The 12629-nt window shown below is 43.6% G+C and overlaps 1 protein-coding gene across 4 annotated transcripts in view; it reads right to left on the reverse strand.

Annotated features, from left to right (window-relative positions):
- Positions 1-3025, reverse strand: part of SLAIN1 (SLAIN motif family member 1) — a 53546-nt gene extending 50521 nt beyond the window's left edge. For 2 of the 4 annotated variants that reach the window (XM_052785929.1, XM_052785927.1), the window contains exon 1: positions 2430-3025. In XM_052785929.1, coding sequence (XP_052641889.1) covers positions 2430-2941 — 512 coding nt within the window. In that variant the 5' untranslated portion in view covers positions 2942-3025. The remainder of the gene's footprint in view (positions 1-2429) is intronic. The other 2 variants (XM_052785928.1, XM_052785930.1) reach the window with 1 other exon arrangement.
- Between the last annotated feature and the right edge of the window lie 9604 nt (positions 3026-12629).

The following is a 12629-nucleotide window of genomic DNA, read 5'->3' on the forward strand; positions in this document are numbered from 1 at the left end:
AATAGGCAAGACAAGCTAGCGTATACGCGTTATTCTCAGACAAGAGCAGGCAACTAATCAGATGGTCCAGCACATTAGGAAGCCAGGTATCAAAGCAGATTTCATGGGGAAATTCTTGAAGCTGGGACCTGCATTGCTGCCGTCGCCCTTGCAGATTAGCGTACACCAGCAGACGCCGGTTCACCTGGCAGACTGCAAATGTCCCGGGAAGGGAGCTATTCTGGGCCACTGGAGACGGCTCACAGCTCCCTGGCCTGACCACTTCTGATCCACGCGGACAGTCAGAGGCAGATTCTCAGGCACCAGCAAAACACTCCACAGGCTGCAAAAGAATCTGGCCTGCACAGAGCGGATGCAAAAGGCAAGACCAAGATAAAAAAAAAAAAAAAAAAAGACTGAGCTCCTCAGGGGACCGCTAACAGGTAGCAGCCTTTCACCTTCAGGGTTTTGGCTCAACAGCTACCAAAGTCCCCCAAGAGCAACTGTTCTCCCATGTCTGCTCTATGTTGTTTTTTTTTTTTCCTTTGAAGTCAATCAGCACTCTCTATCCAGCTCACAAGGAATAAATATCCTTGCTGCGATTGCTATCTCTCTTGGCAATCCCAGCAGTGATGAACTATTGAATTTCTCTGAGGAGAGGACTCATTTCCCCTGACTTCCTGTGGTGCCTGGCTACACATTTAAAAAATGATACTGGAAAAAAATGAAAAGGAAAAAAAAATTAAAAAAAGCTTTCAAAAGCAAAGGTATTTAAGGCCTAAAATTACTAATCAACAACTAGGATACACACTGGTCTTTGGCCTTCCAGATAGCAGTTTGCTTTCAAGACTGACATTACAAAAAAGCCCCAAGCAGCTGGCATCACACAAGCTGACCTTTCATGGACAACGAGGGAGATTTAGCCTTGAACTAAAAACATTCGACAGCTAAAACAACTCACTCTTAGTGGGATAAATTTGTTAACAAATCCCTGTCACCAAATCCTTCCTGCAGACACATATGTGTGTGTCATGAAGGTAAGTTTTGGCCCCCCAAAAGCATTTAGGATTGCTTCCAGGGGGCAAATCAAATAGGAAACTCTACTGAGGCACATCAAAAAAGACTTTGTATTGCACTGAAATATAAACAGGGAAAACATTTTGTTTAACAGGACGGGATCAAACAAATTCAATATTCCTTAATGTGAAGGAAAGTTAGAGGTTAGGACCCAGGTAAAATTTGATTCAAGTCAGGATCAACAACCTCAAAACAGCCCTGCGCAGACTAATGGTACACACAATGAAACAACACTGACAAAAATTTCCATACAATTTGTTGATGATTCTCAAAAGCAATTTTCAGAAACTGCAGCATGGTATTTTTTTGTGCCACGAAGTACACACAACCATCATTCAAGACATATTTATGATATATGGATTACTTTTAAAATCCTTTCTCTGCTACCAAAAATAAGGATGTTTACATGCATCTCAGCTGCATTATACTGTATTTCATTCTTAGCTAATGTAAAACCTCAACTCGATTTAAAAGCTAACCACATAAAAAAACACACTGAAACTTTGACAGATACTTAAGAGTTATTTAAATATAAATAATATATTTTTTATTACTGACACTTTAAGACAACTGAGCATCAATTACGTTTAACACGGTCACACAGCCAACGACTTCCATAGTATTCCAGCAGTGTCCCTACAACGTTTGTCCACGTTGCTGAGACAAGTTTTGAGGCACCAGGCTTACTTATTTATTTATCTCTCTAGTCCAATTTCCCCTTCTATTTGTTTTTAAGTGAGCATTATCATTCCTCTAGGTCGATTTTATTTTCCACTATATTCATTCGCTATTCATTTCTGCTTTTAATTCAATTTACTGGCGCCCAGCCGTGCCTTCTGGAGCTACACAGGCGCTGAAGATACACGGCCAAGCATTTAGATCAACATCTAAAAGACAAAAGCCCTCCCAAATCCCTGAAGATGGCAGACAACCGGGCACAGATTTTAGGATGGGGAGGCAGCGCTGCTCAGATAACGGCTTTCCCGGAACAATTCCGCTATTTTTAATTCCTTATGTAAAGAGGAGGCCGAAACTAGGCTGAGACCTGAAATTAAAGAGAGACTACCGTCCTCAACGGGGACAAGGAGCACAAATCGCCCGCCGAGGGCGCGGGCGAGACGGGGAGGTAAAGCCCCCATCTGAACGCCATCCCGGACACGGCCCCCTTCCGCCGGTAGAGTTAACCGCACTGATGGCACGTTTTGGGGGGGGGAGGGAAAGGCAGATTTAAGTTTAAGCAGAACGAGATCAAGTGGATTTGGGGGCTAAGGCTAGCGAGAGCCCGGGGAGCACCAGCGGGGCGGGCGCTGCGGGAGGCGGCGGAGCCCGGCCGGGGGCCGGGGGCCGCCGGGGCCGGCCCGAGCCGCACGTACCATGTATCCTCGTCCTGTCCGCAGCAGCCGTCCTCCAGCTCCAGCACCGCCACGTCGTCCAGCACCGTGGCGGCGGCGCCGGCCGCCGCCCCCGGACCACCGCCACCGCCGCCGCCGGCTTCCTGGCCGCCGCCGCCGCCGCCGGCCGCCGGCAGGCCGGGCGAGGGCTTGAAATAGGCGAGGGGCTCCGGGGGGCCCAGGGCGGCGGCGCACAGCAGGGTGGGCACCGGGCTGGGCATGCAGGGCGCGGCCCCGCCGCCCGCCGCGGAGGGGGGGCTGGCGGGGCGCAGCCCGCCGGGGGCCGGCGGCGGGGCCAGCAGCAGGTGCGGGCCGGGCGGGCCGGTGGCGACCGCGGCGGCGGCGGCGCGGCTCCGGAGCTGCTCGTTTTGCTTCTCCAGCTTCCGCACCAGCTCCTGCAGCTTCTTCACCTCCAGCTCGGCGCTGACGGCGGGGCCGGCGCCGCTCCCTTTCACCTCCGCCATCATCGCCGGCTTCAGCAAGGCAGCCTCCATCCTGCCGGCCCGCCGCCGCCGCCGACGGCACCTGCTCCGCCGCGCCGCCGGAGGGCAGCGCCCGGCCCCCCCTCTCCGCGGGCGGCGGGGAGGCGGGAGCGCCGGGGAGCGCCGCTCGCCGCGCTGGGGGCCCGGCCCGGCCCGGCCCTGCGCTGCGCTGCCCGCGCCTCCCGTCAGCGGCGACGAGGACGCGGGTGGGATCCCCTCCCACTCCGGCAGCCGGAGCGCCGCGCACACGCAGGCGGCGGGAACAAAGAGCCGCCCGGCTCCCCCGCCATCGGCCCCGGGGACGGGCGACGGCGACCTCCGCGGGTAGCCCCCGGGGGCGGCGGGGCCGCCTTAGCGCGGGTCTGGAAACAAAGGTGCTTCCCACCCCACCCGCGGGCTGGATGTGGCCCAGGACGCCGCTCCTCTCGGGAGCCGCGTAATTAGAGCCTGGTGGTGTCAGGGTTGTAATTATGCAGATCGAAAGTGTGATGGGAATGGGAATCACGAATAGAGGCTTTGTTGGGTTTGAAAGGAACGAATTCAGCCCAAAGCAGGCATTTGTGGGTTAGAAACGTGCTGATTCTAGGAGTTTGGATTCACAGCGAGGAAAGCGACGTATTCTTGAAGATGCGTTGCTGGTGAAGCAGGAATACTGAACCCAGCGTAGCAGAAACCCGCCTAACTACTTCATTGTTTATGGATAGGAGAACCCCTGAGGTGAAAGATGCCCTCGCATTGAAATGACTTTTTTAACATAGTCCAGATACGCAGATGGGTTTGTAACGTTCCAGTCTTTGAGAGAGGGATGAACGACGCTCACTCATGGTAGTGTTTTACATTGTCCTTCATTGCCCAGTATTGGAAGGAACCATAGCTTGTGTCCCTTCCTCCCACCTAGCAGGTGAGCAGAGATTCAGTGTTGCCCAAGGTAGCTCAGCCATCACACAGCCCTCATCGGGTTCATTGCCCCTAGCTGCAGCCGCAGGGGACAACCTCCCGAGTTACTGTCCTGAAGTCTCCTAAAGCTCTGATATGAAACGGAGAACAAATCTCCAGGAAGCATGGAAGTTGCTCAGCCCCCGCTAATAATAGCTGTCAGTCGGTCGCTACCCAATTCTTGAGCATCAGCTTCGGGCAGAGTAGTAGTCGTAACAGCCACCACTGCCTCCACGGTGCTGCGTCGCTGTCTCAGGTTTCCTAGGTAAGGAGGAACAGACGCTAATTCTCCGTTCAGGGCGTAAGTCAACTTTGAAATCATCCAGCCTGTCACAGTTTTCTCTCTTTTGTTTATAGCCTGAAAACTTTCTTCTGCAGGTGCATGGGACAATGGCACTAATGTTTGTCAGTCTCTTAAGCACTCTTACAGTGCAAATAATAACAACTGGAACTACAGGAATGACTGGAAAGGAAGATAGAGCAGGGCACAAAGCATTGGCTTCCAGATAACGTAACTTTTATCAAAGAAGAGAGCAAGTACAGCCCCCAGTATACTACATTGTAACCAGATAGGGCTTAATCCAAAACTTTTGTTTGGTGTCCTCTGTCCCTTTGGAAGAAGGAAGTGGAAAAATGAGAGTGTAAAAACCATCTGGCCCCAGTTCTGCCACGTGTCATCAGAGTGAGTAACATAATCCAGTTTTCACTACTACATATAGCTGTAATCTTTATTCCTGTAAGTAAAAGAAGAATTGAGTTTCTACATGTTTAGCCCCAGGCAAAAGGCATATCTCTCAGGTTATTATCACTAATAATGGTACTAGCCTTAATTCTTAGAAACGCATATGCTAATCCAGTAAGACTGTAAAGTGCTAAAAAAGATAATTAGCAGTGTATGTAATATCGAGTTTATTAGACAGCAGTAATATACAATGAAAAAAGCCAAGAAGAAGTTTGTGATAATATCAGTGCTGGATGATGCAATGAGGGAGGGGAAATACTCAAAAGATATTCAAAATGGAGGAATTACTTTTTCTCTTTGAACCAGGCAAGCAAAGTTACTTAGTGGGCCAGCAAAAAACCAGGAAACGGGTATCTGATTTTTTTCAATTGCCAGAACAGAAACGTGACAGTGTGGTCAGGATATTGCATTGTTAAAAAAAAAAAAAATCTAATGAACGCAGTCAACAGTTTGGAGATACATCAGGAGATGCTTTTGGAGACACGCTAGAGCAGGTAGCATCATGGCGCAGGATCTTAAGAGTCGCCATGGAAATGCTCATCCTCAGTTATGAGTAAAAGTAGTTGCAAATTTTCAGCTGCCTTCTACTGTTTGTGCCGCAAATGTTGCATGCAGACACTTGTTTCAGAACTGAGCTCCCGAGGAGAAAAAGCTTAGGACTGAGTGTAGTGCCCTAGCATGGATACAAAAGTTCTTCCTGGCAGTTCAGATGAATTGATCACAGGCAGGATCAGGCTCATTACATCTCATCCCCAAGAAAATGGTCCAGAAGGTTGGCTCTTCCTTGAGTGAGACTGCTTTGAGCCTAATTTCCATCCAGCAGTATGGGTAGAAAACAGCTTAAACTTGTGCACACTTCACACCATGCTCACAGTCAGTGTGAGAGACCCTGTCTTTTTCCCAGGCATTTCCTGGACGGGTGGATCTAGTAAAGCGTAAAAATGCATTTCACTGTGTTGTATTTGTTGCTGTATTTTAAATGTATGTCTAATTTCACTAACATGTAATTTCACTGACAGTGTAGGTTCACGTAGAGGTGCTGGCAGATAAAATGTGTGTTCATGAACACACTGTCTCATGGTCTTCATGCTGGCCTGCTAGTCTTCTGCAAAGATGGTTTGAACTTCTTAGTCATTAAAATATTTGACCTAATTGTTTCATTTTTTAAACACAAATTATTTTCCTCCCAATATTGATGTTACTAATAAATTGTTAATGAGCTCCATTTGATATCCCAACCCTAGCTGATGAGTTTGATCAACCCAGAACTTCATAAGCTCTTTACAAACCACAATGAAGACTCGATGGTTCCATTTCTTTTTTTAAGGCATTGATAAAATGTGTTTAACACCGACCCCAAACATCCTAATGTGCCCATGGAACCTGTTATTCCCGGACCTGAGAAATTATATGCCCTAAATCAGTAGAGATCTACTATAGGATGCTACTTACATGGTATCCTATAGTAGAAATTTTTGAATCAGTATAGTTACTAATAGGTTCCCAATGCAGAGAACAAAGAAGCAGGAAGTCTACAAATCCCATCTGCTCTTCTCTGATAATAAGCCTGTTGCTTTATGCTGCAATAGCTGCGGGCAGGACCTGCCTCTCAGGCAAGCCAGTAAAGAATTAATTGCAGTAATCCGGTCTGGGCTATACAAAAGATGTTTTACAATAAGGTCAGAGCATGGACAGTAAACTCCAAGTCTGGGGAGGTTATTTTAAAGTGCAGTTCCAGTCTGAAAAATGACTGTGAAAGTAGTTTTATAAAAATAGAGCCACTACCATGCCAGCAGAAGTCCATCTAATCCAGTATTCTGTCTTTAACAAAGGCTGGTGGTAGCTTTGTAAGGAAAATATCTCAGAAACAAGAAAAATATAGAGGGATTTTCTCCAGCTTTCAGAAGTTGCCGAATCGGGACATCTGGACCATTTATTTTTGATAACTACCTGTGTAATAATATTACATTTGCTGAGCCCCATTTTTAAACCATTTAAACATTAGGACTCTACAACACCCTGTGGCAATTAGCGCTGCAATTTAATTATGTATTGTAAGAAAAACTACTTCCTATTATCTACTTTAAATCTGCTGCCTAGTAATTTAATTGGGTGTCCCTTAGTTCTGGTTTTCTGAGAAAGACAGAATGATTAATCATTCTCTATTCAGCTTCTCTTTGTCATTCATGACTATAGAAAACTCAGTTACTTCTCTTCCAAGCTGACAAGCCCTAATTTATATAGCCTTGCCCCCACAGAAGTCAGGCTGAACCTCCCATTGTTTCCTGTCTCCCTCCATAATGAAAACTGAATTTTCTAACCCATTGTTTCCTTTCTATTAATACTCCATGTTCTCATATGTCATGATAGCTTAGGGAAAGACTCTGACAAAAAATTCTTGTAAATCCAAATATACTCATTTAAAGAAATCAGCTTAACCAAAAGCATATTGGCTCCTTCAGAAACACTCATATATCACGAGTATACCTTGCTTTAAAAAAGCTCTATGGACTCTCCTCCAATATATCGTACATATCCAGATGCCTCTATATTCTGTTATTTATTATAATTTGTACAAATTGGTTTGATAGAAAATCAGACTAACTGAAATGTAGTTCCCCGGAGCAGCTTTCATGTTTTTTCAAGACTGATGTCCCAGCTGATGCTTCCAATTCATTTGGCACCAAGCCTGCTTTGAATGATGGGGTAAATGTCTGTGAGAAGTTCAACAATGTCACATTTGAGCTCCTGTAGAGTTTTTGCATAGATACTACCTGGTCCTAGCAATTTGTTATTGTTAAATTTATAAATTTGCCCTAAAATGTTTGAGCAATTAGACATTTTCCCAGAGTTATAGCACAGATTCTTCATTCTCAATGTCTCCTGCAAACATTTTGACTCCCTAGCTGTTGCTAATTTCCTGCTAATTGACTTTCTCTTTATTATACGGTTTCCTTTTTTAAACTACCATGATTCTTTCTGGCTTTTTCCTTATTGAATTAATATTAAACTGAAGTACATTGTAATCATGATTAGAATGGATTTTCTATAGATCAAATTCAAAACTGCATCATTTTCTGTGAGCCCCGGTTGCTCCAGAAAACCAACATTTATGGTATCCAAAGATATTGTCTGTGCATTAAGCTTAGGGTCTGCTAGTTTGTAGATCCAGCTAGACAGAACTATCCATGACAGCTCTAATATAATGGTTTGTTATTTTATTTTGACTCATCAGTTCCATATCAAATCACTCTGGCTTTCAAATGCATTAATCCCTTCCCTTCCCTTCTCTTCCTTTCCTTTCCTTATAGACAGAAAGCAACAACCTGAATCTTGCAAGTCAGGATGGGTTGTTTCTTTCGAATGAGTCTTCATCAAAAACAAAGACTAATTATGCTTTCAAAGAAACTTGAGCATTTGCATTGTCTCCAGCATACAAGTATATTGGAGAGTATAATTTGGTTCACAGAACCTTACCGCTGATGAATAAGAAGGAGAAGGTAGAGGGGGAGATGTGGAGTTCAAGGTTGTTAATAAATGAGCTGATAATGTTAGAGTAAAGGTTTTGAAATAGCAGATAAGCTGTTTAAGTGTAAAATGCTGAAGATCATAATGACAAAAGTACAGCTTCTCTCCAGGAGGCTAAAAATCCATGACACGCATTTTGCCAGAATCCAGATTTCAGCTTGATTTGTCTTCAAGGAACAGTGGCCACTGACACAGGAAAAATGCCTTATTTCATGATGACATTAATATCCTGGAGGGTTCAACTAATTCTAGTCCTTTTTTTCTTTTTTTTTTTTTCTGTCTTCTGTCATCTTTAATTTTGTCTATCTGCATATAGTTGGAGAAGCAGATTGAAGAAATTCAGCAGCTTTGCAATAAAGTGGAAACAAATTACTATCCATGTTAGCAACTCCATCATATGGATAACTAAGTGATTTTTACAGTTTGTAAAATTTTAGTAAGTATAGGCCAACAGACTGAACTCTTTATGATACTGTAAAATGGTTTAGAAGTTACCATGTTAAAAAACTAAGCAACAATATGCTTAGCATTGGTTATGTGACATATCTCAGAAAAATTAAATATTAAAAAACCCCCTCAGTCCAGCAGTAAATATGTGTTTTGGAAAGGCACATCTGAGCAGCACTGATACATGTCAAAAGATCATGGGAAGTTTGCAGTTGCTTGGAAGGTTTTTCTTGTGTCAAAGTGGGTGTGTTAAATTTTCAGATGGGGAATGGTTTCAAAAAATAAGTGTCTGAACTTTCACCCAAGTTCAGTTTGATCAAGCAAAAATCTTTGCCGAATATCCAGAAATGCCCATGTAATTTATTTTTGTGATTTCTTTTTTCCCATCAGATGGGATCAAAAAAAAAAAGCCTAGCATGCAAAAACCTGTCCTTGCACTATCTATGACCCACTCAGTCACAAAAGATCCAATAAAAGGCAAAGATACCTAAAGGCGAATTTAGGTACAGTTAGAAAACCTAAATCCAAACTTGTTTTCCAGACCCTCTCTTTCATATACTATAGAACTTGCAGAGTACTTGAGATCTTTCCTGCAACGGATCATTAGACCAGCATAAAAACCTTTGCCATTCCTCTTGCCATGCCAGGTCTCCTGGGTCCGGGTAGTGATGGATCTATCAATCTTTCTGCCTCTGGGTCCCTTTTGTCCATTCTGGAGCTGTACAGTCAGTGCCAGACACACCTCCAAGGCTGGAGGAGAGCTGCAATACAATCAGCCCTTTCTGAGACAATCTGGAAATAGAAGAAATGCGGTGCAGTGAAGGCATTTCTCGAGTATGCTCACTGGATTGATGAAGGGTGTATGAATTGTGGTGTTACAAAAAGAGCATGTTCTTCTTAGCTAGATCTTTTCCTTGTGTTTTTTCCAATTTCATTATGAGAAGCAAAGTCCCTGTTAGCTCCACTCCCCTGTTTCATTTATGTTCCTACTGGGGAGATCCTGATTCTGAATTAGAAGGCAGGAGAGTTTTTAAACAGTCCTGGTGATCTCTGAGTTAAAAACCAGAAACCAGAGTTCTCAAAGCATGGGCTCTCCTCTGAGTATCTGGGATGTCTTACACTAGAAGAGGCAGAAAAAATAGTGCTCCTTCCTTGCTTTCCTCCTTCAGCTTTCCTCAGATGTCATTCATGTCAAAAATGGTACGCTTGCTCCCATGGAGAATTAGGTCATGAGAAAACTGGTATTTTACTAAAAAGGCTTTACTGTTACATTTACTTATCTGTTACTTTGGTAAACAGATAAAAGCAATGTTCAAGTGCATTATCAATTGTATAAACAGATAAAACCAGTGTTCAAATGCATTATCAATCATATACTTCTGTAGATTTTCCAAATATTAGTATTTTAAATATTTGGCTGTTTGAGATTATAATGCTACAAGTACAGTTAGCTGCATTCTCATTCTTAATTCCAAGGTTTGAACTACATACAGGGATAACATAATTCAAAGTTCCATGGGTGCAAACTCCCTAGAGGAACCAGAAGATGTAAAGACAGACCAACGTTTTCTGGAATATTCATCTTACAGTCAAGTTTGACTATTGATTTCAATGGCACCCTTATTTATGGCAACACTATTACTTTTTAAATTCCTATCCCCAGTTTTCAAAATCACTGATTCTACTTGCCCTTAATTGGCTTCTTTGCATAATGCTTTCATCCGTTTCTTAATCTTTTCTCCTTTTTCTGCTTCTTTGGGGTATTTTGACATGCGAACACTATTTTTTTGCCCCATTAGGAAAAATGGCTTGAATGCCAGAAAAACTTTGCATTTTCTTTCCAGAAATGATTCTGTTTGTTTCTTTTTTTTTTTTTTCCTGAGTAGGTAGTTTTAAAATGTTGGCTGCCCATTATTTTGACCCCAATAGCTGTCTAAGCTCCCTAAACAGATGTCTGATAACTGCACAGCAATGCCAAGACTCAGACAAGTGCTTTTGGCATGATTATACTCAGATATTGACTCTAATAGGACAAAACCAACCAGTTTTAAGTCTTGGCACAGGCTATGAGACTGTAGCTGTCAATTTATAACTGACACAGTTACAAAAACTCCACAAAAATAGTACATTTACAAGCAGCTTGCTTGGAAAGGGAGGTGAAATCTGAATTTTTCTTGAGCCACTTACACAGGTGCAGCAGTACCACCCAGAGGCCAGTGCTGTGCTGGGCACTGCACAAAGAGAAGGAATTAGTTCCCGTCCAAAAGAGCTCAGAGACTGGAAAGGCAAAGAAGATACTAAGGCTTAGAAGAGATCATCATATGAAGACATTTCTAGCAGTCTCACATGAAAACCCCCCAAATTCCACTCCCTCACCACACTACTCCAGCCAAATCTTGAGTGCAGACAACTCCTCTAATGTTGCTAGAAAGGAACACAGCATTCACAGAGATAAACAGAGAATCATTTGGACTGCTTTTAATTATGGATTAGACCACTCAGATGAGATGGAGAAACTCCGGGACCTGGTCTTTGCTCCCAGGACTGTCTCTATATTTTCTAATCTGCAGTCATTCCTGAGGGGCCAATAGGCACACAGTGAATGTGCAGGCAGTGCAGCTATCCTGTGGGCCATGTGCCATAAGGATCCACCCTGCACAGGTCGGGGAACTTGGCAAAAACATTAATGGGAACATCTAGTTTATTCCACACACCAGCCTGTTCCACTGTGTTACACGACTTGGTTAAAACACAGGTACGTTGGGGCAGAAATTGAACTTGGCCCTCCCACTTTCTGGGCCATTGATCTGTTCAAAGAGGAGAACACCACCTCCATGATTTTAAAAGGCAGTAGTTATCAGGAGGTTTTTGAGGAGGTCTGATCTTAGAAGTGTGCGCCAAACATGTTTTGAGAGTATCTGCAGATTCTCCTCCCTGAAATGCAAGGAATGTTTCTAAGTCACAGTTTTATTGATGTAGGAGATTAGAGCTGAGTTGCTCAGACCAAGCAAAGCACAAAACAGGACAGTAGGCCTTTGAACTCAAAGAAGGAAATATCTCATGAGTTTAAGACCTCAGTGATTCTGCATCCGTTAAGCAGCTAAACAGAGCTATTTTGGTCAGCAATTTCAGACTTAGGCACGTCAAACCTACCTAAGTATTAAGTGTCTTTACCCTTTGTCTTTATGGAATGAAGGATGTCTGTGAAGAAAAACGAGGTGTTATAGTGCAGCAGAAGGGAGAAAAGAAGGCTACATTTCTCCCTTATAGCCTGACACCAACTTGACTGGAAGCTAAAACCACCTCCTGGTGTAACAGAGTAGCTACAGTGAGCAACATGGAAGTATGATCAGAAAGCAAAACCAACCTGGAAAGTGGATACTTCATTCTAAACAACAGGGTTATGTTAAAATATCAAGGAAGGCAAGCAGAGTAGCAGAGTTCTGACCTATATATATTCTGAGTAAATAAACTGAACACATGAAACTATCCCAACATGACATGGATCTGCATACCAAGGAGCAAGGAATAGAGCTGACCTACTGAATAAAAGCAAGGCCCTTTGATTTTGACCAGTTCTTTACAAGCCTAGCTAAAGAGGCTCTACAAAGTAAGGGAGAGCATGTCTTGTCAAACTCACAGAGATACTTATTTCAAGAGGAGGAGAATGAGAGGAAAATGTTACGGATGTTTGTCACCTTGTGTCAAGCACTGCTGGGGCGGGGGGATGCTCAAGCTGAGCATTCAGTACGAACCTACACAGGATACAACAGAATATATTAAAACAGCAAAGCTGTTCTTGTGACATTCCTTGTTCTTGTAAATACCAGTAGCTTTGAAGCCATCTACATATTTAAATGCATCAATATGTATTATATGCATTATTTCACTCCTTTGCTCTTATCATTTGATTCTCCCCCCTGTAGAGCTATGCCCCAGCTTTGTAAAATAAAGTATCCATTACACACTGAAAAAATGGGCCTGATGAATCACAAAACCCCACATAATTTAGTACATCATCTCTCAATACAGCTTTTCAGTCTAATT

This window comes from Harpia harpyja, chromosome 4 (genome assembly GCF_026419915.1).
Source record: "Harpia harpyja isolate bHarHar1 chromosome 4, bHarHar1 primary haplotype, whole genome shotgun sequence".
Taxonomy (NCBI): domain Eukaryota; kingdom Metazoa; phylum Chordata; class Aves; order Accipitriformes; family Accipitridae; genus Harpia; species Harpia harpyja.